The 25,902-nt window shown below is 49.2% G+C and overlaps 1 protein-coding gene across 1 annotated transcript; it reads right to left on the bottom strand.

Annotated features, from left to right (window-relative positions):
- Nucleotides 1–3,124: 3,124 nt before the first annotated feature.
- Dnase1l3 (deoxyribonuclease 1 like 3) lies at nucleotides 3,125–22,632 on the bottom strand. The gene is made up of 8 exons (XM_010612760.3): nucleotides 22,238–22,632; nucleotides 16,366–16,454; nucleotides 13,163–13,252; nucleotides 12,437–12,549; nucleotides 9,506–9,618; nucleotides 6,753–6,910; nucleotides 4,144–4,240; nucleotides 3,125–3,587 (listed from the first exon to the last, which is right to left on the bottom strand). The coding sequence occupies exons 1-8, from the start codon at nucleotides 22,376–22,378 to the stop codon at nucleotides 3,474–3,476; spliced, it is 915 nt and encodes a 304-aa protein (XP_010611062.1). The 5' UTR covers nucleotides 22,379–22,632; the 3' UTR covers nucleotides 3,125–3,473.
- Nucleotides 22,633–25,902: the final 3,270 nt, after the last annotated feature.

Below are 25,902 nucleotides of genomic sequence, written 5' to 3'. Positions count from 1 at the left end.
GTGGCAACAACACATTATAAGTAATTCAATGACAGCAATCTATACCCAAAGGCTTAAAGCTCCCCACCCATGACACAGCAAGTCCTGTAGGAAAAATACACTTCCACTTATTGAGGTCTTACTAGGTTTCAGGCCCACACTCAAGGCTTTATGTTCACCACTGATCTAAACTTTAATAAGGTAGATTCTCTTATCCTCATTTTACACACACGGAAACCGAAGATAAGTAACCAGCCTACTCCAGGACAGCTACTAGACAATATAGAATATGAGTCTACAGTCACCATACTGCCAGGTGTGGTGGTACGTGCCTATAGATCCCAGAACTCAGGAGGCTGAGGTGGGAGGATCACCATGATTTTGAGGCCAGCCTGGATAGCACAGTGAGACCCTGTCTCAAAACAACAAAAATAAGAGAGAGAGAGAGAAGTCATCATCTACCCATCTTCTCACTAAGGAGGGCTGGGAATGTGTGTTCAAAGCCTGTCCCTCAGATCACCTTCCTGAACAAGCCAAATGTGAGTTATTTGAGGGTGCTTATTAAAAATGTAAGTTTCTGGGTGCTGGCCTGGCTCTGCTGAGACAGGCTCCGGGCATCTAGAGCCTGGGAGTAAGCATGATAACTGGTTTCCAGAAACTTATGCTAAGTTTCAGAGCCACAGGACAAAGCCAGGGCTGAAAAGCTGAGTACATCCAGGGTACAGCCCTCCCCAGACCCGAGTCCCTCGCTCTGGTCAGACCAGGTGACCCAGACGCGTGCCAGGTCTGCAACTCCATTAGGCCGTGAGCAGTGAGCACAACCCCATTATGTGCCCTTGCTGGGCACAGCTTGCCAGAAGGACAGGTGGCCGGCGCCTGTGGTTCCGAAACCTGGGGCAGGGCAGGGCAAAGGTGCATCCTGTGGTCTTGCTGAGGAGGAAGCCACAGGGCGTCAGGTCGTGCTGACTTCAGGTAATAGCCATGGGCATCAAGTGCCAGCTCACCTCTGCGCCTCCCCACCCAGCAGAGCCCCAAGCCTGGCGGCCAGGACTCTTGCCATGTTGGCAGGTGGAGATTTCAGGGCTTTGGGGCAAAAGAATGACCTTTCCCCTCCAGAATGAGCTCATTTGTGAATTGCTTGCTTAACCACTTTGGGCCTTGGAGACTGGAAGGTTGTCTGGGACAGTGAATGCTGCCTTAGAAAAGGGGTAACAGAGACCTTACCACTCTTGCCACCTTCCCCTAAATTCTTGGAGATGAATGGGGCAAAAATACTTCAACAAAATCTCGGCAGTGAACGGGATGTTCCCCCAGCGGGACCCTCTGGATTTTACTCCTTTGGTCAGATGTTACATAATGTAAGGTATCAGGCTGCTTTGTTGGGATCCGGAGGGACCCCCAACAGCTCATAGTGTGAGACCTGACTGAGCTAAAGTGACTCCATGTTGACCAGCTAAGGGTCCAGAGACTGTTATTTCACCCTCCCTTTATCTTCAACAGGGAAAACTGCTTAAACCCGAAATGCTTTTAAGATCTTAGAATATCTTGTAGGCATCTGTTAACCATCAACGTGTGGCTGCTGAATACATGACAGCTGGCCACCAGTGCGAGTCAGCAGACCATTAACCTTTGCCACCTGAGTGCAAGCTTTGAAGATTAACTCCCCCTGTATCCCCTTAGAAGAAGACCTCAGGCCCTGAGCTAGCGCCTCTCTGAGCTACTCGGCTCCGGGAGTGCCGTCTGGCCAGACTAATAAAGTCTGTTTCATTTTCCAACGCGTCGGGTGTGCTCCTTCCCGGGTGTTTCGCGCAGCTGTTGAGCTCCTCAGAGCGGTAGGTAAGGCTCTTGGTCTAACAATAGTGTTATTCTTTAAGAGGTGGAGCCTAATTGGGGGAAGTTCCTGTCATCAGGGGCCATACCGTCTAAGAGTCACTGGGGTCCCGCCCCTTCCGGTCTCGCTTTGCTTCTTGGCCAATGAGGTGAGTGGCTTGCTCTCCACCATGACCATTCTGCCATCATGGCCACGGGGCCCAAAGCAGCAGAGTCAGTTTGCCAGGGGGCTGCAGCCTCCGAAATTGTGAACCAGAATGAGCCGTTCTTCCTTTTAAGTTGACTTTACTTAAGGTTATTTGTCAAAGCAAGAGAAAACTGACCAATGTTCCACGGTCTTTTTTTCTTACACCACAGTCACACTGTCCCTGATGTATTAAGGGGAAAAAAGAATCAAGAAGCAGAGTCATGCACATGGGTTGCCACACTTTGTACTTCTCAAGGTTACCTACCTATGGTGCTCATTTATTTATTATTTATTTCTTTTGATACCAGGGATTGAACTCGGGTCCTTGCGCTTTCGAGGCAGGCAGTGGCACCGCTGAGCTAAATCCCCGGCCCCGTGCTCTTTCGTGCACAGGCTTTCCCTCACAGAGGGGCTCTTTCTGGGACAGGTAAGTCGAGGGTCACGAGGTGGCATTCTCTTTTGCTGCTCCTTCTTCAGTATAGTGTGTACATTTAAGCCGTGCTCGTGTATTACCTGGGCAGAGAAGCGCTATCAGGGAAAACAGCAAAACATTTAAAAATGGGCACCGTGTATGCAGGCAAAATGGTGCTGTATTGCCGGATGCACAGAAATTACAGAAAAATAACCAAACCCTTTGGTCTGAGCCAGCCAGTGGAGGCTTGGTCACATCAGAACCCCCAAGGAGTTCTAATTCCAGCCCTGTGACAAATTAAATGTGGTTAGTGTTGCAATGCAGGCATAGAAAGTAGGACACGGGGCACTTAGACCAGGCTCTGGGACCGAGTAAAGCATGGGGTGGAAGCAAGGCCCCAAGGGAGGGAGGACCCAGGAGGGGCAGCGAAAGGCAGGTCCTGCTTGCAAGGACAGTGTGAGCTGCCAGACGATGGAGACGCGCATGGTGATGAGTCCTGGGGTGGCAGTGGTCAGAACGGGGTGTCACAGGACGACACTGGAGGTTGCTGGGCTGGCTGGCTGGAGGACAACCTGGGGGCAGGCAGGCCAGCAGGAGTGGCCTTCCCTTCATCCTTCCTCAGTGTGAGCGCTGATGGTGGCCTGGCCTTAGAAGAGGGGCAGAGTTAAAGCAGTGGATTGTCCACACGGGGGCAGTAGGGGCCCTGGCGTTCCTGCTCATTTCCTGGGAGTGAGATCTTCTGGTGAGGACTGCAGGCTGACATTTGTCCTCCTCTTGCAGCCTCTCCTGTGACAGGGTTGATAGAGGACGAGGGCCAGTGGATGATAATTCCAGCTCCGGGCGAGAAAGCCTTCTTTCTGGACTGCAAAAGCCAAAGTTTCTTTTTGGGCAGTTCAGAGGTAGGAGCTGGGAAGGGATAACAGAAATTTTCCTTCCAATGTGGCTAAAGCAGAATTAGCTCCAGTGGAAAATAAAAGCAGCTGGACCAGTTTTCTCTCCTGAGGGTACAGGGAGTCCTGCCTGTTAGAGCCATTTTATGATGGTTAGTAAAATGGGCCCTTGTATCTAGGAGCGATTGGCTTTTTTCTTCTTCTTCAGAGCAGACTTTTTGTTGGTGTTGAAGGCCCTTGCAGACTGTAGTTTAAATTCAACTGGAAAGTGGTCGCTGACCTCCAGTGCCTGTAAGGAGAAGGGCAGGTAGGACTGGGTTCAGGAGATGTTTGGGACATGCCATCATCTTAGTGATGAGCAAATTCAGGAACAGGATGGGAAGATGAAATGCCTCAGCTCACTCAGTAGAGCTAGGGGGCAAAGTCCTTGGCTCACTCAGCCAGGTGTTTAGGCAGGTGCTAGGTGTAATGGTATAGGCCTGTAACCCTAGCACTGTGGAGGCTGAGGCAGGAGAATCAAGAGTTTGAGGCCAGCCTGCGCTACATATATCAAGTTTGAGGGTAACCTAGACTACATAGTGAGACACTGTCTAAAAAGAAAAGAAAAGAGGACTGGAGATTTAGCTCAGTGGTTCTGTTACCTGCCTCGCAAGCACAGGACCTGAGTTCCATCCCCAGTACCAAAAAATAAATAAAGAAAAGAAATTTTTGTCAGGATTATAGTTAATAGTTATTGAGACTCAAGGCTCAGTGGTCCAATGTGGGGTCTTCAATGGTGACGTCAAAGGGTACAGCAGTTTACCTTTCCAAGATGGTGGCACAGAAAGACAAGATGGTGACCTTACCTCCTCTTCAGACAACTGGTATGCTTTCTGGAAGTCAAAGACACCGTTTGACTTGGGAACCACAGAGTTGACAATCTCTTGTCCTCGAAGTACGATCCTAGAGCAAGGGGAGGAGAGATAGTTTTTGATTTCTGAATTCAAGACCCGTGTTTGATGTCTGGGAGTGACAGAGCAGCCCAGCCCTTCTCATGGGCTCCAAGTCCATGTCTGGTTCTAGCTGGCAACCCCAGAGGACAGTTCCTTCCAGTTGCAAAGAAGAGTCAGTGCCTGCCATGGCCCCACAGGCAGCATGGGTGTCCCCAGAGCAGATGTTAGATGACACACAGACCCATGTCACGCAGAAAGGATGTGCATACTGGAGTGTTGCTGCCCTGATGCTTCTCCCTTCCCTGATTAGATTACAGGATATTCTCGGGTAGATGCTGGCCTATCTTTAGCACCTGCCTAAGCCCCCACTTTGACAAAGACAGAGCAAACTTCCACCCCTCACACATCCTGCAGGCAAGAGAAATAAGGACAAATTGGGCAGTCTTTACTGGGCTTCTGTTTAATTTCTTTCATTTATGGCAAGTGACAGTTTATTTGTTTGGTTTGGTTTTTCAAGACAGGGTCTGGCTATTCTCTGGGCTGGCCTGATACTTGTGCTCCTCCTGCCTTGGCCTCCCAGAGTGCCGGAATTACAGGTGTGCACCACCGTGCCTGGCTGTCATGCTGTTTTCATGCTGTAGTATCCTCCTTTAACTATTAATTTACTTCAGTGAGAAATCAGTGGTTTTAAAAAATAGAGAGATGCTTTGCAGTAATGATATCATCTGGGAAGGGGTAGCCAGTTGAGTTTTGGAAATGGACTCTAATTTACCTCAGGGGACAAGCAAGTGAGGTGTGTGTGGTGCCGGCCGCCTGTCTGAGTAATGCAAGGGGGGCACACTGCCTTTCTGTGCCTCTGTCCTGAGTTTTTCTGACTGAGTTTGTTAAAACCACCACCACATGGCTTTTTTGTTGGTGCTGAGGGCTGAACCTGGGACCTCAAGAGTGCTAAACAAGCTCTGTACCACTGAGCCACACCCCTAGACCTGTGGCTCCTTTTTCACTCAGCCCAAGTGTAAGCTCTTCACACAAAGCTGGGGACTCATGAAAGCCATTTTTTAAAGACTCGAGATCAAAAAGCAATGTTTAACGGTGCTGGGTTTCTGACTTCTTCCAGCATGAGCACAGGTCTCTCTCAGGTTACATTTTGTCCAGGCCAGGCCGGGGCACAAGCCTGTGTCTTTCGTGTCCTTCAGTGCTCTGCCTATGAAAATGCTCGACAAATACTTGATCACAGGACAAAGTATAGGTCCATTTTCAAAGCATCATTTGTAAACTGCAGGAGTTGTACATGCCGTTGTGGAATGCAGAAAATTTAGTGCATTAAAATAGGAAACTAGTCTTTTAAAACTTTCGTGTAATCCCACCATCCTTTGGCATATAAAGGCTACAGAACCAGGGAAACGTGTTCTTAACCTGTTCTGCCATGGGCACCTTTCCTCATGATCAGCCTTCCTTTTCCACCAGGCCCACCTCGTTTGCAGAGAGAACAAGGGGACTGGAGAAGGGACTTTACCTACCCAAGAGGCCAGAACGGGAAAGTGCCAGGGTCAAATGCTGTCTTCTACCGTGGTGACCGGAGGCCCCTGGAGCCTGGTGCTCGGCCTCTCCGAACTTCCTACCCTGGGCTTCCACTTTCGAGAGCTACAGCTAGGGCATGTGCAGAGGAAGCTCCAGCTCTGAAAGTCCCGAGGGGAACAAGGGAGGCCAGGGGACGGAAATGAAAGCCGGACCTCAGCCCGGGAGCCACAGCAGTGCGGAGGCCAGCTGTTCTCCCAGGGATTCCCAGGGGTTTCTGTGCCTGTGATCTCTGTCCTGCTGACTTCTGCCTCTTCCTTCTTGACTGAAGGAGCAGAAGCGGAAGTGTTTGGAGACTCTCTGTGTGACTTGAAAAGTACAAGGGGATGCTGTTATTTAAGTGTTCGGTTTGAACTCAGGAATGGGTACCAGAGGTTTTAAAAGCGTAAGTAACATGGCGCTAGCTGCTCTCGTTTCTATGGTTGTATCCTGAGGAAATAATAAATATTTTCCCAGAATACACACATAGGATTGTCATTTCAACAGCGTTTATACCAGCAGACCCCCCGATAGTAGTGGTCGAACGCCCTGGGATGGGGACAGTGCATCCTTGTGAGAGAAGAGAAACAGCCCATGAATGTACTGAGCGCTTGTCAAACCCTCGCTGTCCTAGCAGCTTTCTGTGAGTTACCTCACGTACCGTATCTAAGACTTCATTGAATTCTCTTTGTGTCTCTGCGAGTGCGGCTGTAGTGCAGTCTCCAGTTAGAGGGAGGGAATGAGATCACGGAGAACATATGTCTCTTGGTCACCGGCACGGAAAGGTGGCAGTGAGGACTTAATCTAGGCCTGTCTGGCATCAGAGCCAGTGCCGGCCGCTGCTCAGCTCTGGTGCCCAGGGTGGCCGCCACCAAGGGCCCCAAGGACACGGGCTCTGGAAATGCGGCTGACTCTGCCCTCCCCAGGCCTGTGCTTCACCCGAGGGCCCTGCAGAGGCCGCCCACCTGTCATAGGCACAGTTGGTGCTCTTCTTGACCGTGGTGTCCTCACTGTCTGCAATCAGCCATACGAACTTGGGGTCGCTCCTCAGGCGGATGCTCTTCCAGGCCTTCTTGGGGACGTAGCTGCAGCCGGCGTTGAAGTCACCCATGAAAATGAAATTCTGGAAGACATGTTTGGGACGGTCACGGAGAGGGGTGTGTGCAGTGCTTCCTGTCAGGACTTCAGCAGTGTCTCCATCTCCCACGCCCAGGAACAAGGGGGTCTCTTATTATCCGAACAGGGCCCAAATTCCTATATTGAGCTCCTGACCTCCAGTCCTGTACCAAAGAGTGCAGCTGTATTTGAAGATAGGGTCTGAAAGGAAGAAATTAAGGTAAAGTGACGTCAGGTGGGTGGGCCCTAATCCAACAGGACAGGGGTCCTTATAAAAATGGGAGGGGAGAGATGGGTTCAGTGATAAAGCACACACCGTGCCAGGCCTGGGTTCTATCCCCAGCATCACAGGGAAAAAAGGAAAAAGAAAAATGGAGCTCAGGACACACAGAGACACAAAGAGAAGGCGACATGAGGGCACCATAAGAAAATGACCATCTAGCTGAGTGTGGTGACATTCTCAGGTAGCCACAACACTCAGGAGGCCGAGGCAGGAGGGTGGTGAGTCTGATAGGGCCATAATTTGTATGTCTTGCTGCCAGGCAACTCTGATTTGAATGTGTAACATTCCTGCCAGCTTGAACCACCAGTGGTACATGCATGACTGTTGCTTTGGGTGGCGTGGGACAGGACAGTCCCATTGGGTGGTACAAACTGCCCGGAACATGTTAAGGCCAGCCTGGGCTACACAGAAGACCCCAAGACCCTGTCTCAGAAAAGAAAACAGAAGGGAGGGAGGGAGGGAGAGAGAGGGAGGAGGAGGAGGAAAAGGAGAGGGAGGAGGGAGGGGAAGGAAGGAAAGCACTGTCTGGCCAGTGAGAGAGCAGACCCAGGAGGAACCAACCTGCTCACACACGGATCTTGGACTTCTAGCCCACAACCCCGAGAAGCACCTCTGTATCATCGAATCCAGCCAGTCTTTGGCACTTTGGTATGGCAGCCTCAGCAAACTCCTGAGGGTCTGTATTAATTTTATTCTTGATTTTAAAAGAAGAGGCCACAATTTACAACCAAGTCCAAGCTTTGAAGACTCTCTGGCAGATGAATTAAAATAAATTGTTGTTTGTTTGTTTTTGTGCTAGAGAATGAACCCCCAGCCTTCACACGGAGCTGCACCCCCAGCCCTTTTTTATGTTTTATTTTGAGACAGGATCCCACTAAGTTGCTAAATTGCCCAGGCTGGGCCTCTCAGTCCTGCCTCAGCCTCCCAGAGTGCTGGAATGGCAGACATGCCCCACCAGCCTGGCCTGGAATTCTTCCTAATCAGCCTGGGTGAAAAGTGTGCTCTCAACAGGAAAGCAGGTGTCTGCTCCCACCGCTCTGCTCGGTGCAGTCACCGTGTCTCTATAACCCGGCGTGCCAAAGGGAGTGGGAATGCAGGGCTCCAGCCAAGATACTCCCTCTCATCTTTTGTCTCTGCCTCAAGCTACTGGGGGAAAAAAACATAGGGATGAATCAACACCTTTGTTTCCAAGCAGGAAAAATGTCCTAGGGTGGGGTACTGACCGCTCTGACACCAGTCTCCCTCTCTTCTATTGTTGTGAGGTTGGAAACTTCTGTCTGTGAGAACAGAGTCCTTGGGGGCAGTGGGAGGAGCGGTAGAGGGGAGCGGTAGGGTAAGACGTCCATCTCCACCCCAGACCACCAACAGAAACTTGCTATTTTGGAAGTGTTTTTCCCTGCAGGGCTCCTGGAACAGAATTTAACATTCCCAAAGCAGAGGAAATGTCAGGTTTCCTTGTTTGTGCTATTGTTTGGGGTGGTTGCCGGCTTCAGAATGTTCTTCCAGAACCTGTCCTCTTGGCCTGAGTGATTACAGCTTCCTCCGGGACTGATGGGCACAGCTGAGCCAGGATGTCCGCCCTGCGTGACCGTCCAGCTTCCACTAACACAGGCGCGGTATGCGGAGGTCAGCACAAGACAGGGTCCACGGAGCTTGAACTGCATCTCTCAACAGTAAACACTAGAAGGTAGGACGCACCCTGAACGGCGTGTCACCTCCTGGGCTGTGGGTCCAGCAGTGCAGTCGAGAATGGCACCCCAGCCTGCCTCCCCTGGAGGCCCTTCGTACCCAGGCCACACCGCTGTGGGTCCAGCAGTGCAGTCGAGAATGGCACCCCAGCCTGCCTCCCCTGGAGGCCCTTCGTTGCAAGAACCTCCCCTCTGTTTGTCACTAGGTCGCTGGTCCCTGCCCAGGGACTGATTGATGCCCAGCAGAAGCTCAGTGCATTTTTGAATGAAGGAATGGTTTCATGATTTTTAGAATGAATGAACCACTCTGGGACAAGAGTTCACCCGTTACTCCTTTTGTAGGTGGGACAGAGGAGCCGAGGAGGAGGAAGGGATCCCAGGAGTCACATTCCGAAAGGAGAAGAACCGCCCTCTGGAGCCCTGCCGCCTGTGCCCGGGACCAAGGCATCAGTCGTCCACTTGGAGCGCCTGTCCCTTGCCCCGAAACAGCCTCCCCGCTCTATGCTTCGCTCTTCTCAGCTGCAAAGTGGGTTTCCTGTGGGACTCTTAGAGGGCTGAAGCACAGTCCCTCCGAAATGCTGGCATCGCCATGGACGCTGCGGAGTTGGGGTCCTCAGAGAACAGGACTCACCTCGGCCTTCCACCGGCGTCGCACGTCCGTGTAGACGTCCGCCAGCTCGTCGATCTCTTTCACTGAGGTCTCGGGCGTGGTGTGCAGGGGAACGATCACGAAGTCCTTGACGGCTGAGGAACACGGAAGCGGCAGAGGTTACACACTCCTGTCAGGCTCCCACCAGTGCTGTGTGAGGAAGTGAGCTCTCCTTTCTGGAAAGTACCGACCATGACTGGCGGGCCGCCGGTCCAACCGGAAGAGATTTTAGAGAAGCTAGAATCGATCATCGGGCCGTTTATTTTTATTTTATTTATTTATTATTATTATTATTTGTTGTTGTTGTTGTTGTTTTTTGAGATAGGGTCTTGCTATGTAGTTTAGGCTGGTCTTGAACTCACTGTGTAGCCCAGGATGACCTCAAAGTTGTGGCAATCCTCCTGCCTCAGCCTCCCTAGTGGTAGGATTACAGGCATGCACCACCATGCCTGGCTGGGCCACTTATTTTCAATATGAGAGACTTTCTCCCACTTGCCCTTCACAGCCAAGAAAAAGCTGGTAGACAGTGCTCCTTGCTGGTGTTGTGGGTGTGTTCTATTTTCTCTTCATTTTTGCAAAGTTGCATTTTCTTCCGGTTTATTTTTCTCATTTTTTAATTCACAAGATTATATATATTTATGGATTTTTTCTTTTTTTGTACTGGGGATTGAACTCAGGACCTTGCGCTTGCAAGGCAGGTACAGCGCCACTGAGCTAAATAAACTCTGGCCCTATGGTTGTATATTTTTAAAAAAAGAATAACTCTTTTTAGCTTTTGAACTATGAGAAAAACTTTTTTTCTGATTAAAAAATGCCACAGCTGGGCGTGGTGGCACCTGCCTGTAATCCCAGCACTCGGGAGGCTGAGGCAGGAGGACAGCGAATTCAAGCTAAGTCTAGGCAATTTAGTAATAATACTCTGTCTCCAAAACAAAACAAAAAAAAGGAAGTAGCTCCGTGTGAGGGGCCCGGGTTCAGGGTTCAAGTCTCAGTATAGGTGCTAAAGAGGGTGAGGGTGGGCTTGCCAGTTCACGCTCCTTTCGCAGTGAAGCAAAAAGCTCCCACAGGGTATTTAAGGACTGACTAAGGGACTAAGGATTAACTTGCCTTGGGCGGGTAGCCTGGAAGCCACCCCTGCCAGACTGAGCTGTAGGGCCCCCTGGTGATCGGATCCGAAGAGCCTCCTGCTGTCCAGGGCACACTGCTGGTGCTTCCTGTGTGCTCTGAAGTGACTTCCTTTGCTTCTGCACGTGGTCCACTGGAACCCTCACCGTCCTGGCTCCAGAACCTAGCATAGCTCCCTGCACATGGCGCTCCTCCTGTCAGCCTCCCAGAGTGCTGGGATTCTTTATAGATTCTTGACACGAGCCTTTCTTTAGTATAAGTTGCAAATATCCCTTCCCACTTGTGTTTTCACTCTTATTAGTATCTTTTAATGAAACAGTGCACCTGGGTCAGTGCACACTGCAGGTGCTCAAAAGGGTTCGGTGACTGAACACGTGGATGAAGGGATGAGTAAAACCGCTAACTTAATCCCAGGCCAAGGGACATGGGAGGGAAAGCTCCAGATGGGCAGTGCTATCCCAGGGTAGAGGGGAGGGTAGCAGCTCAGGAAAAACAGGTTCGTTTAGAAAGTCACAAAGGCTTGGACTCTCTTTGAGAGAAATAGTTATTTGGGGGTGGGAGGACTTTTCTTGGCCAGAATAACGTGAAGTGAGTGCATGACAGAGAGGATTATTGCCGTGCTCAACTTCTCTTCCAGTGCTCTTCCCCCTGAGCTAACTGTGGGCAGAAATGTATAATTCCGGAAGCTTAGGCTGGTACAATGCTACCTTGACTCACGAACTCAGTTCTCTCCACAGTTCTGGTGGCAAACTGAACTCGATGAGAACCAAATCAAATTCCCCCTTTAAGGTCAACACTGAACCTAACCACTGAATTTGATTCGGATTTTGTCCATGTTGGTTTGTGACCAGAATCGTGGAAAGAATCAAGTTCATGACCCAAGGCACCACCAGATACAACAGAGACAGGTGCACACACTTACACCTGTGTAAGTGTGTGTACTCATTTGTTTGGTGCCGGGACTTGAACAGAGGCCCTTGTGCCTGCTCCCTATGTGCTCTACCGCTGAGCTCCTCCCCAGCCCAGCATGGTTTTATCTGGCTGTTGTCTGTCTGCCCCACTCCAGTATAACTTCACAAGGCTAGGAGCCTCTTCTGTCTTCTTGTGCCCGCAACAGAGCCTGGCCAACAGCAGGCACTGTGGAAAGTTGTTTTGGACTCCATGTGGCTGCCATCTTCAAACCGCATTTCCTTCTTGACTTTCCTTCGTGTGTTGGGCGGTGGCTGAGATGGTGCCTTAGGTTATGATCCTGGCTTAGCCATTTCATTATCTGGCTGACTTGGACAAGGAACTGCACCTTTTTGAAGCTTGGCTTCCTCAAATGTGAAGAGAAGCCAATCCTGGTCTCTCCCTCGCTGTGTGTTGCAAGGATTATAAAGGGCTTGGTGAGGAATTAATGTAGCGTGGGAGCTCAGGGCGCAAATGCCTTGGGTTTCCTCCTCCTGCTCCTCAGGTCTGTAGAGGAGTCTGCTGGTATCTGCTGCAGGGACAGCGAGACCTTTGCTGTCCACCACTACTGGGGGACATAATTTAAATCTTTAAAAAGTTAAGGAACTGGACAGGGATCAAGGACTTGCAGTAAATCTTTTCTGTGAGCCTAAATGATCCAAAGAGAATGTAGTTAGCCCTGATCCCAGAGGTGGATCCTGGTGGGTGGTTGCCTGACTGGTGCTCATTGGAGCCCAGCGCCTCACTGAGCCCTGGGGTGCTGCTCACAAGCGCTCACAGCGGCTGCCTATTCATGGGCCCCTAGGGGGGTCATGGACAAGAGGAGCTGGTGGGTCTCACCAGTGTGGGGTGACTGGAACCAGACCACATAGGGCTCCCTGGAAAACACATCTGCATCTCCGTCCTGGAAGTCATGGTAGAGGTAGTTTTCCTTCACCGTCACCAGCTTTTCCCTAGAAGAGAAAAAAGGGGAGGCTCTTCTTACTTCTTTGAAGAAATAGAGAGTAGGTTCCCAGGCTTTGTTAGCTTCTGCAGCAAATGGGAAGATCTTTTCCTCGAGGAGAAGACCGAGTCTGCTCTCAGGTCCTCTGGATCCTTCTTTGGGGCACCCGCAAGGACTGTTCAGACTTACTCGTAAGTCACTAGTAGCAAGGCAATGAGATTACGGCTTTCAGGAATGGGTTGTGTGGGACAAGTCAAGGCCATGCTCGAAAGTGAACCCTTGGCCTTGGCACCCCTCCAACCCACCAACCAGCCAGGGGTTAGGAAGCTCTTCATGCTTCTGAGTCTCAAGATTTGGTACTTTGCATCAGCCCCAGTTTCAACAGCAATTATCTTGCTTGATCCTGAGAACTGGTTAGAGAGCAAACTCTGGTTTTGAAGAACATGTACACTTTGATTCGATTCATAGTCACATCTTTAAGTGGTCCATGTTTCAAAAAGCAGAGATCAGGGCCGGGGATTTAGCTCATTGGCTCTGGCTCCTGCCTCACAAGCACAAGGATCCAAGTTTGATCCCCAGTACCAAAAATAAAAAAAATTTTTAAATGCAGAGATCATACTTACTTGTAGAGAAAGGCATACTGTTCTTTATATGTGTTTCGTCCAAGCCGAGAGCTAATCACATAGTTGTATGTTGTTCCTCTCCTTGAATTTCTAGAAAACACGAAGATTTCACTTTGCATCTTAAAGAATGAACATCATCTCCCTGTTGCACATGTCCCCCACTCTAATCTGCCTCCATATTTCCAATGGCAGGGCTACTGTTTACTGTTCCTATTTTTTTTCTGAGAGAGCCTTACTACGTAGTCCTCACTTTGTAGATAGCTCCAACAAGGAGAAGGTACCACACAACTTTTGAGTTTGATAAGACACATCTCCTAGATCCTTACAGCCTGTCTTCCTTCCTTCCGCCTTCTTTCCCTCTCTTCCTCCCCCTGTTCTCTTCCTCCTCCTTTTTCTTCTTCCCTCCTCCTTCTTTCAGTCCTGAGTATTGAATTTAGGCCCTTCACACTGAGATGTACCCCTGATCTTTTTCGTTTTGAGGCAGGGAGTCACTAACCTGCTTCGGCTAAGCATGAATTTGTGATCCTCCTGTCTCAAGCTCTCAGAGTGCTGGGATTACAGGTGTGTCACACCATACCTGGCTTTTATTTTTTCATTGTTGGGGATTGAACCCAGGGCCTCACATTTGCTAGGCAAGCATTCTACCACTAAGCTACATCTCTAGCCCTTATTTCTTGTCCTAAAAAGGAAGATACTATTGCTACCTCCTTTCATAGTTTAAGAGGACAAAGCTGGGATCGAACCGAGGTCTGAGTCATCCCAAACCCCCAAGCTTTGGCCTGCACTTATTGGGAACCACTGAGCCCATGGACTGTTTAGGTAGAATCAGAAACCCTGCCTTGGGCCCATTGAGCTGGGGATCCTCCTTTCCCGTAGGGCTGACCTCATCAGGCCCCCGTCCATGCACGTTCCCAAGGATTTATCAAAGGCAGGAACGTTTGCTTCTGAAACTCCCGGGCGCTTTCTCCCAAATCCTGGGACTATGACGGCGAATCCCCACCTGACCCCTCGCCTACCCAGGCTATCCTGACTGCATTTACCACGTCTGCTGACCACTCCGCTCCAGGCACATCCTGACACAGTTTCACTCCACCTGCCCACAGAAAGATCTTGGCCATGGCCAAATATGTGGCAGAGTTTTGGGATTAGATAAGAGCTGAGCGGGTATTTAGGGGGCAACTTAGACTATAGAAGTTCTTGGGACTTCAAATACATGCCTGAAGCCAAACCCAGCCCTGGGGAGCCCAGGAGAGGCCAGTAGCATCTACTGGCTTTCACTGCAGGGGGCTGGGCTCTTCAGCATCTAACCTCGTGTGCTTGTAAGGGAAGCAGGACAGTACCCACCCCTCCAGGCTTTGTGGGGATGACACCGCCCATAGAACCTGATCAGCAGGATGCCAGGCCAGGGATGCCCAAGCCAGTGGTAGCTGTGGCATATGGCCCCTGGGCCAACACCTGCCCCTGAGATTCCTTTGTTGTAGTAGTCATAGAGGTCAGCAGCGCTTACTGATCGCAGCTACGCAGCCGGCACTGTCTAGCTGCTTAAGCGCAGGAGTTAATTTAGTCATCACTGCATCCCAGGAAGATGGCGTCACATCAGTCCCAGGCACACATGGGGAAAAAAAGCACAGAAGTCCAGTGAGTTGTCCATGGTCAGGTGATCCGAGCTGAGCATGGGCTCCTAAGCCTAGGCTACACTCCCTGCATCTCTTCCAAAGGTACGATCAGGGAACAAGACCGGCTGAGGCTGACAGCCATAAGCCGGGCTGGGAGCCCAGGGGAGGGCAGGTCAGGCCCAAGAGGCCCTGTGTGTAGGGGAGAACTCCCAGCTCCCTCCCTGGTGCATGTGTCCCAGTGCACCTTTCCCCGCTAAGAAACAACAAGCGCTAAGAAACAACAAGCGTTTTCCTGACTGTCAGAACCTCGTGACAGCCAGATGTCACTGCTCTTTCAACCCAGCTGGTGGAGACACAACTGTTGGTTAGAATATCTCTGCCCTTTTAAGTGTGCTTGAGATATTTCATAAGAAAAATAGAGACTATAACATTCTCATTGCAAAGCACAGAAAAAAATTACTCTTACATTCCTTTTAAATTAGCACTCTAAGGCAGCCACTGCCAACATTAGGGCACTATTTTCTTTGACTCTCACATTTTTTAAAACATAATTAAGCAAACACAGTTCATATTGTATATTCTGGCTGTTGTTTAATCTTATAAGAATTATCAACCCCCAAAACCCTTATTTTAAAGGTTTTAAAAATATAAGTGCAGAGGGCCAGTGGTGCGATGGATAACAACATCTGACTACGGATCAGGAGATTCAGGTTGGACTCCTGGCTGGCTTGGTGTTCGCTGGTTTATTGCTGGGGATTTAGCTCAGTGATGCCACCACTTGTCTCACAAACACAAACTCCTAAATTTGATCCTCAGTACGAAAAAAAAAGTAAGAGAGCTCAGGTTGGAGGTGTAGCTTAGTGGTAAAGCACTTCCTTAATCACCAGCACCACATAAAGAGAGGGAGAGAGAGAGGTGCATCAGAATCACTAGGGAAGCTTGTTCAAAATTCTAATTCACATCCAACGCTCTGGGAGGCTGAGGCAGGAGGACTGCAAGTTCTAGCCCCACCTAGGCAATTTAGCAAGACCTTGTCTTAAAATAAAAAAGAGCTGGGTAAGAAGGCTTGGGTTCAATCCCCAGTGCCACAAAAAACAAAGCAAGACAAAAAAACGAAACACCAGGTTTCCCCTCACAGAAAGTCTTACTGGGGGGTGGGGCACATCGCATGTGGTTATAGCTCACTTTAGGGTGACTCTGAGTTGGGGTGCTGTGGCCGGGAGAGGGCCACAGCACTGGGCATAACTCATTCTGTAGCAGACATGATTTTTAACAGCTGAATAATGCTCCATCTTGTGAGCTTGTCATCATTTTGACCTTCGTTCTTTTCCTCGTCACAGGACTTCTTAGCTCAGCCTCTTGTCTGTTGCTTTCATTTCTCTCTCAATGCCAACTTTTCACTTCTTTCCCCTATTTTTACTTTATCACATTAAAACCAGCCAGCTCAAAGTTTCCAGGACCATGGCTGAGCGAGGGCAGGGCCTGGTCAGCGCTGGCCCCGGGACATGGTGGTCAGCATACTTCTCTGGCTGTCCCGCCAATTTCCGTCTCCTTGCTTGACCCTGAGCTTTTGGAGTCCCCCCTTACCCGTTCAGCTTCTCCATCAGCATGGGGCAGATCTTGTTGTAGCTGTCCTTGATTTCCATCAGCAGGATGAGGTCGCAGCGCTTGATGATCTGTGGAGAGAATTCCCAGGAGTCTGAGACCGTTTACTAGAAATCAGACAACCTTTCACTGGCGCTTACTGAGTTTCGAGTTGGATTGGTGCTTGCTGAAATCCTTCCTTCCCTGACCTAAACGAAGGCCTCCAAAGGTAACTGCTTTTATTGTTGTTTGAGCTGGGGTCTCGCTATGGTGCCCAGGCTGGTGGTGAACTCTTGGATTCAAACAATTCTCCTGCCTCAGCCTCCAGAGTAGCTTGGACTACAGGCATATGCCACCGTGCCCAAAAGTTGATTAAGGAGTTAATTAATTTTTATTTCCATTTTAAAGATGAGGAGACAGAGGCTCAGAGAGAGTCAAGAAAATGACACTATCAGCCAGCTAGAAAATAGTGGTAGCAGATTTTTGAACTGAAGTGATCCAAGTCCAGAGTCCGTGATCACGATCCTCCCCACATCCTATGTCTTGGTTTTGCTTGGGTAATTATAATCATGGCCATGAATATTCATTAAGTCATTAATAAGTAAAAGTCCCAAGCTGGACACTGCAGAAATGAAAAGGTATAATTATAATGATAATAATTATAAGAGCTAACATTTACTGCCAATCTAGTCGGAGCTTCACAGCAGTCCTACCCCATGACTATAATTATTAGTCTGTTAAACCTAGGTGGAAACCAAGCTCAGAGTGGTTGAGTGACTGCCCTAAAATCACACAGAAAAGATAAAACAGAGAGCCAGGGCTTGAACTCAGGTCTATGACTACAAAGGATACCATAGTAAACTGTTAAAATGCAGTCCCTGCTCTCAAAAACTCAGACCCCAGCAAGCGAGGCAAAGAAGAATCACTAGCTACGACAGGAGGCAAATTAAACTCATTCTAAATAAAAGTCACAAGCCATGGAAGAGTTGGGAGGAATTAATTGCTTCTTCCCAGAGGATCAGGGAAGGCTCCCAAGAAGAGGCAGCATTTGTACTGAGAGATTAGAAGTTCAGTGAGACAGGAACACAAGAGAGACTCCTTCAGGGTGGCCAGGGTATAGACCAAGCTCATGTCTGAGTGACAGTCAGGCCCTTCTAGGTATGAGATCCTGGTGACCCTGAGCCGTGGGATCTGTTCCCTGGGGTTAATTTGTCTTCTCGCATGGCTGTCAAGGACACAGCAGGAGACTATGCCACTGCCCTCTATTTCCAGAGCTTGTGCTCCAGCTCCACTTCCAGAGGGTGGCATGGGGAGAGACCCCAGCACCCACTTGTCCAGGTGCCCCTGTCACAGGGGCTCCGCTGTAAGCAACTGGCCCGGCTGGAGGTCCGCCTGTAACCGACCGAGTACCAGGCCCAATGAAATCCACGCATCAGCCAGGCTGGCCTCACCAAGCAGCTGCCTGGGCAAGCAGCCTGCTGACATAGCCACTGTTGACTAGCGGACCTCTGTGGAATGGAGTTTAACATGTACATAATCTTCTTCAGTTTTCCCACTTTGCAGAACGCCTTCCATGTAAGGAAATGTCCACCTTAGTGGACATTTCCTCTGCGCCTTAGTGTCCTCACCTTTAAGTTGGGATGTAGTGACCCATCCCTCCCAGGTGGCCGGGAGGTTGAGTGGGTTCCCTGTACAGTGCCAGCCATGCAGTGGGCACGGGGAAGATTTTGGTTATTACTCGTGCAGGTCAGAGAGGAAGGTGCAATGCAACAAAAATAATGGAAACAATCTGGGTATCCTACGTACGGAAGCACTCAAGTCTGGGCTGCAAACCAAGAACAAGGCATGTGGTAGCATTAAAAGTCATGTTTTAGGCTGGGGATGTAGCTCAGTAGCACCACACCTGTCTCGCAAATGCAAGGTCCTGAGTTTGATCCCCGGCACCAAAAGGAAAAAAAAGTCACATTTTAGAAGAATAATTCCACCATGGGAAACATTTTTAGTGTAAAAGCAGAACACAGAACTGAGGTATAGGGTGGGAACCATGCTGTACAGATACAGCCTTATGTATTTATTTTGGTGTAGAAAAATTTCCCTAAGAAAATTACCCAACTCCAACAGGTATTATCTCTAAGTGAGGGAAGTGTTTTTATTTTCCTTCCTTATGTGTTTGCACATTTTCTGTTTTTTTTTGTGGTACCAGGGATTGAACTTGGGACCTTACGCTTGTGAAGCAGGCGGTGGAAGCACTGAGCTAAATCCCTGGTCCTGCACATTTTCAAAATAGTCCACAGTGATTTTTTTATCTCATAATATTATTTTATAATTATAAAGAAATTTATACATTAAATTTATATCTTTATAATTAAAAAATTGACCTATAATCCCACCCCTGCCAGGATCGAACTTGGGAACTTGTGCTTGCAAGGCAGGCGTGGTGTCACTGAACTAAATCCCTGGCCTGAGTTCAATCCCCAGTACCCCCAAAAACATTGCTTGGAAGGAATTATGGAGATGATGCCAGAATTTATTAGGAAATGACAGGCAGGCTTCTAACTTGCTTAGCACAAGTTAAGTGAGTGGTCCTGTGTAATGTGCTGACTAAGGGCCTCGTACCCGTGAGGACATGGCGAAAGTCAGCTTACCCTGGCCCACTGATTGTCATCAGCGCCCTGGGGTGTGGTCCCCTCAGTGTCCCCGCTGTCGCCTCTGGTTACTCTGCATCTCACTGGCTTTAGAAATCTGAACACCAAGAAGACGCAGGGCTATGGGACCCTTTCTGCCCTCAGTGCCCAAGGAGGTCAGCACGTCCTTGGCGTCGCTCTTCCTCAACGGTCACGGCCCCTTTCTTGGCGTGACCCATTGTTAGAGAGCAAATGGAGAGCACGGGTTCAGACTCCATTCCTGAGAGGGCTTGGGCTTCAGATTTCCTGTTTAGGAGCCCGATCCTTACTTAGCAAGCACTTCTGAAGTCCCGTCTCCTACTTCCACTTCCTTGATACTTTGGGAATATTTCCTGTTGACCAGCATCTGCCCTGCAGGGAGTGCTGGCTGGAGTTCTTCTGGGGGCGCCCCCGTTGGCCACACCCGCCCTTCTAACTATGCCTCCACCCATCTGCCCGGCCCTTGGCTCTCCCATCCACCAACATTTCGTCCTGGGCCTCCTGTGAGCCAGGTCGCACGCTAGGCCTTGCTTTGGTCACAGCTTTAACCCCAGCTTCTGCCAGAGCCCCTGGGAGGAGTAAAAGAAAGGGGACCAGGAGAAGAGAACCAGCAGAGCCAAAGTTCACAAAGCACAGTGTCTTCTTGGTTTTTTTTAAAACTCTTCCTATGACATTGAAAGAAAAAAGGGACTAGTGCTCCTATTCATTTTTTTTAAAAAATATTTTTGTTGTAATTTTCTTTTCTTTTCCGGTACCGGGGATCAAACTCAGGACCTTGTGCTTGCTAGCCAGGTGCAGTGCCAGTGAGCTAACTCCCCAGACCAATAAGCAACATTATTTTTGCAATTGGAAAATTATAACATGGGCTGGGCTCTGGGACAGCCACCCAGGGGCCTCATCCTCGGAGTTTTTTCCTGAGGAGACTGAGCCAGGAGAAATATGTTTTTTCCATCTTCTGGCCTGAGACTCCCTGTGAAAGCTGAACTTCTGACCGTTCACAGGGTAATGGGAGAGTTTAAGGAGCTGCGCGTGGCCAGTGTAAAGGACTCTTGGCAGGGGTGTCACGAGGTGGGCTGGGAGAGGGGAAGGGACCGTCTGGAAGAGCTTAGAAAAATCTTGGGCAGTGGGTGGTTCACGAAGCCTATTCCATGCCCCCAGTGAGGGAGCAGCCCCGAACGCTAGGGAAGATGGGCATCACTACCTTGGGGACTTGTCTCACCTCTCTGGGTGCCCACTGCCTCACTGCGAGAGCACTCGTGAAGCTAAACTCTGTTACAGGCCCGGTCCAGAGTAAGTGCTCCAGAAATGCTGGGCTGTAGGCCCTGGGAGTGGGAGACGGGGTCTCCCACAGCCACCGTCACATCCCTGTCCCCTGGGGTCCCTTAGCAAGTAGCTGTTGGTTGAATAAGCTCTGCCTGTAAGGACACAAACTGAAGAACACAGACAGAATGAGGCCTTCCCAGGCAGGGCTTGACATTGGGACCACTGTCTAGGGCAGGGGAGGGCAGCTCAGAGAGAGAAGGCAGCCTCCCCAGTGAGGGCCGGAATGGCATGTGTTCTGTTGGGTTGATCTCAAAGTGATAAATCCAGTGTGGGAGAGTGGAAGGGTGTCTCAGCTCACACAGGCAGTTGTATGGTTGGGTTTAACCCTGGCTCTTTCTCTTACTAACCATGGAAACCTGGAGAAGCCTCTGTGCCCGGTGAGCCTCAGTTTTCTCAGTTATAAAGTAGGGGAAATTCTACCCATATCATAATAGTAAGTGAGAATGTAAGAGCCCAGACCTGAGCACCGAGTTGCTACTCAGTCAGTGGGTCCTAAAAACACTATTTTGAATGCCTGGCACTCGGAGTTAACTGTCACTGGGTAGTAAGTGACTCTGGCAGCACTCTGTTGGCAGGATGTTTCGTGGCCATGGGGAGGGGAGGTGGCCTTGGCCAAGACTTTGGACACACTCCGTAGGGCCAGGAGCTCGGGGAGATGCTGTGAGTAGGAAGAAAGCCAGCGGAGACCCAAAGACAGCCTCCAAGACTGGTGGTGCTTCCAGGGTGAGTGCGTGAGAAAGCACTGGGAACTCGGTGGGTTCCGGCTTCCCGTGCCACCCATGCAGGGAATCAGGGAAACAGTGTCCTTGCACCTCAGTATTACGCGCTGAGCCACAGCGTGACTGCCCACAGGCTTGGCACAGCTGCCCTGGTTAAACAATAGCTAGATGCCCTTGGGTCCCATCCACATGGGAGGCCAAACAGAGCAGAAGAGCAGCTCAGGCAGAAGACAGCAGCCAGTCCTCCTGGAGTCCTCTACCTGCTGATAACACAGGCACCGCACCTGCCCTGGGATGGGCTCTGCCGGGCCTTGCTTACCTGTGGGTGGTGCAGCCACATCCCACAGGGAGCACCTGGGTCTTCAGGGAGGTGACCGGACCCTTGAGCTCTCACAGCCCATAGGTGGGGTCTGAACCCAGAGCTCTAGGCTTTCCTACCACACACTACTTACTTAGAAGTAAGGCAGTAACCACCCACTAGAGCCCTGGGAGAGGTCTTATTTCCCAGCATCAAAGATAAATCAACCTATAGGACGGAGTGAGCGGACTCCAGAGAAATGTGTGTAGCTTCCCCAGACATGGGTCAGCTTATCCCAGGACGGTCCTGTCTGTACTGAGAGTTAGGAGGAGGTCGGTGATGGAGAATAGGAGTGGGTATGAGTGAGGGAGAGGAAGGGAGGGGAGAGAGGAGAAAAGAATGGGCAGGGAGACCCTGCTGGGCTGCATCCCAACTCCCAACCGCCCACCATCTTTGCAGTGGGACTGCACTTCTCTGCTCATCGTCTCTGTGTAGGGAGTAACAGCCTGTGCTCAGGACGAGAATGAAATAAAACCACGTATATATAGTGCCTGGCACAGGCATCAAAAGCAGCCAGCCGGTTGTTATCAGGAATCTCCTGAGCCAGGTACCACGTGAAGACCTCGCCTTCCATCTGTGTGTAGGTGGCCTTCACGGCACACTTGTAGGAGGCATTGTCATCAAGACAGAGGTGCCAGGCACAGGGAGCTGAAGTGGGCATTGTAACTGCTGTTTTTATCACTGTGGCCTCTGTCCTCACCTGGAGGCAAACTAGTTAAATTCCTCCCGAGTCTTGCAAAGTGTGGTAGAGTCAGGGGAGAGGGCAGGGGAGGGGTCCAGCATCCCTCCTGGGGGAACAGGAACGGGCTCACCTTCACAACGACATCCATGGCGTTTTGGTTTTCCTTCTTGCTTTCCCCAAAGGACCTCACGTTGAAGGAGCAGAGCTTCAGGGCCAGGGCACTGTGGAGGGCCAGGAGGAGAAGCAGCAGGGAGGACGGCCTCGGGGGCATCCTGGTGCTCCTGAGGTGCTGGGCTAGGTGAGAGGTGGTGGCACTGAAGTGCAGGCTCCTGCCACCTCCGGCTGGCTGCTGCTGATTTATAAAGCCTGCAGATAACAGGAATTACTGGATTCCTCTTGCTACTTTCACTTCTCTGAGGAACTGCAGATCATGGGTTTCAATCCTTAAGGAAACGAAGATACTGGGCTTGCCTTTCAAGAGCCCTGTTTTTGTCACCAGGAGGGGCAGCTAGCATACTTAATTTGGACACCATCCTCACAAGGTGGCTCATGTCCCCAGCTCTGACCTCTGGCTGTCTCTTCCGTTGATGGAGAATGTGTCTACCCAGAAGACATCAGGGGTGGTGGAGCCTTCTGTGGGGGGACCATGAGGCTTGGGGGTCAGTGGAAAATCCTGCTAGGTTTTTTCTAAATCTGTGGGATTTCCTTTTTTTTTTTTTTTTTTTGGTGCTGGGGATCAAACTCAGACTCTTATGCAACTCAGGCAGCAGCACCACTGAGCTAAATCCCCGGCCCATAAATCTCTGGGATTTGGTGGCCAGCTGTCCCTGGACACACCCAGGCAGTAATTCTCTAACCACCCTAATGTGTGCAAATTAGGTTCAAGTTTAGTTTGAGTTACATAATTTCCTAGGCAGTTTTGCTGTACATAATTTAACACGCCGAACACCAGCAGTGTGTGTGTGTGTGTGTGTGTGTGTGTGTGTGTGTGTGTGTGTTGGAGGGGGAGGGGAAGCAACGATTGCTGATCTGCTAGAATGAGTAAAGTGTCCTTGCCTACAGGAAGGCATCCCTGCATAGGTGGGCATTTATTGGGGTGCGGGACTCCCTACACCGGGCACTGGCTGAGGGAATCAGGGATTGTTCAAAAAAGTGACCGAGCTGCTACTCTCATAAGAAATTGATTATTGATTTCCTAGGGTGGCTAAAGTCTGGTAATTCCCACTGGCCAAGGGCTTACTTCCAGATGTTTCCTCCTGAGATGGGCTTGGACAACTAGGTGGTTACAATCAACTTGTCCTAGAGGCTGTTGAATTTTTGTGTGTCAGGCACCATGGTCCTCTGCAAAACATCCTGACCTTGGGGGTCTGAGTCCTATTATAAGAGGAAGTTTAGCTGTTTAGCTTATGAATAGGCAACTAGCAAGGGACAGGGCCCAAGACAGAGTCCAGCTGGTAGTCAGTATAATAAAGAAAACAGTGTGTTAAGAGCTAATTCAAGCCATAAAGATAGTATAGAAATGTAAAAGTAAACAGAAAATATGATAGGGTTACAATAAGGGCAGGTGGTTAAGGACTAACTCTCAGAAAAGAAACTTCTTTGGCTGATTGCACCAGGTAGCAGCCCCTCTCTACATCAGGCTGTGTGCTGGTTTCCAGGAAATTGGGAACATGGAGTAAACGGTTTTTCTTTTGAACTCTCCATTGAAAAAAAACTGAGTCACAATTGGTGTTTTTGGGCCCACGAGGTCACCTATAATGAGTGACCATCGGGTGCTGGGCAGATTGCCACGCTCTGCTGATCCATGAAATATTCTGGACAAGGGGCCCATGTGACACCTGACTTTCAGGGCCCCTCCTGATTACTGGGGGCTTTCTTTCTTGTATTTCCAACAACGCCCCTCCGTCATTATCTTCTTTTTGCTACAATTTCATTCTTTGGTGTCGTGAGATCGCTAGTCTTGGTTTGCACTGAATTGCTACCATAGAACCAAAGGATTTCACCTGGGCTTTAGAAGAAGCACAGGGTAGGGGCAGAAAAGAAGGAAGAGAGAAGGAAGAAGGAAACACCAGCTCCAAAGGATAACAGGCTAAGTTAACCCCATATTATATAGTCTTGGACTATCATTTTTAAATGATCAACACGTCTCCTACAGAGCTGAGCCTAATCTGACCCAGGAGTTAAGAAATGAAAGGGAACAGACACAATTTGAAGACAGTGACATTAAGCCTTTTATCCCATTTTAGCCACGGATCAGACCTCTGTCAGCTCACATGAAGTAGGCGAAAGGTCTGTGTTTGTAGCAAAGGTGGTCTTCACGTCCTTGGGGAAATAACTCAGGTAACTCATATAATAACCCACAGGTCAGAGGTATTATCTACAGCAAAGCTAGTAGGAAGCTAATAATATATCAGAAAGGTCAACTCTTCTGTGGGAAGCAGGTTGGGAACAGGAGGCGCTTACAGGGAGCCTTGAGGTCTCAGGACTACGCCCTCCGTAGAGATAGACCCGTGTCTGCAGCCCCAGGACAAAATGCACCTGTACCGCCAACATACATTAGTCAGCATCCTGGCCACTCATGCCCAGGAATTCCAAGAGATAACCCCAAATAGTGCATGCGGGAAAATAAAGGTTTCCTGAGCTCATGGAAGGAAAAATGAATCTCCCTGTCATCTGCAACCTCAAACTTAGGCCTGGTCGAGTCTCCAGTGAAAAGTACCTCGTGCTAATGGTGCTTCAGTCTCCTTTTTCGAATGGGCAGCTTCTGAGCAGAGGAGGACTTAGAACTAAGTGTAGAAATGCTTAGGAGACTCATCCACAGTAAAAAAAAAAAATTTTTTTTGTATTTAAAAAAGGAATCTACACACGTTTGGTATTTTAGGCACTTGTACCACCTGAGAGATTTTTGGCAGGTTGGACTGACACCATAACAGCACCATAAAATGTACAAATACGTGGATCAATAGGCTTGGAGTCATAATTTAAAGTTCAACCTTACCGGGCTGGGGATTTAGCTCAGTGGTGCTGCCGTCTGCCTCATAAGTGCAAGGACTCGAGTTCAATCCCAGTACCAAAAAAAAAAAAAAATTCAACCTTACAGAGTAAACATATAGTTCTGAAACATTTCTAAGGACTTTGGGTTAGCAGTGTTCTGTGAGATTAATTTATTAACCTTAGAAGTATTCAGTAAAACAAAAAGGTGGCTCTTTTGTTATTAAGACAATTGAAGAACTTTAAAAAGGAAGCAGGATATTAAATTTGTAAAAAAGAAAGTTTGAAATGTTTTTAAATAGGTTCAAAACTCCTTAAAATTAATTATTTAAATTATGCTGGATTCAGGCTTGCCATATTCACCAAATGAAAATACAGAACGGTTGATAGATATGAACTTTAGATAATTTAAATTGAACTGGTATTTTATCTGGATAACTGAGCTAAGAACTTTTGTAAGCTGAACTTTAAAAAGGTGGCAATTTCTGAGTCTTGGTAAAGATTTAGTTCCTAGAACCAAACAAGCTAACCTGTAGAGTAGAGAGAGTCAACTAATCATTTTATTTTAAATTTTAACTTTGATAATTTGAATGTTAATTTGAAGACATAACCACTAAATAGTGGTTTCTACATATAGAAACTGCACTGGAGGACTTAAAAAAATTCACACAAATGGGACCCGCTCTATATTTAGTGCATTCATTGCATGAAATTCAACTTATTTTGTTAAGTGCCTGGGCTAGGGGTGGTGGTGTATGCCTGTGACGCCGCCTTCCGAGAGACTAAAGGAGGATGGTGAGTTTG

This window comes from Fukomys damarensis, unplaced genomic scaffold (assembly GCF_012274545.1).
Source record: "Fukomys damarensis isolate Sample0158 unplaced genomic scaffold, DMR_v1.0_HiC HiC_scaffold_28, whole genome shotgun sequence".
NCBI lineage: Eukaryota > Metazoa > Chordata > Mammalia > Rodentia > Bathyergidae > Fukomys > Fukomys damarensis.
Note: the sequence above shows the minus strand (reverse complement) of the source record. Positions and strands in the feature narration are given on the sequence as shown.

What these genes read in the sequence shown, in the direction of transcription:
- Dnase1l3 (XM_010612760.3), bottom strand. Translation starts at nt 22,378, where the DNA reads ATGCCCCCGAGGCCGTCCTCCCTGCTGCTTCTCCTCCTGGCCCTCCAC. An exon ending in CTGATGGAGAAGCTGAACGG is followed by an intron (nt 13,253 to 16,365) that starts GTAAGGGGGGAC and finishes CGTGTTTTCTAG; the next exon opens with AAATTCAAGGAGAGGAACAA. An exon ending in GTTCCAGTCACCCCACACTG is followed by an intron (nt 9,619 to 12,436) that starts GTGAGACCCACC and finishes CGTGTTCCTCAG; the next exon opens with CCGTCAAGGACTTCGTGATC.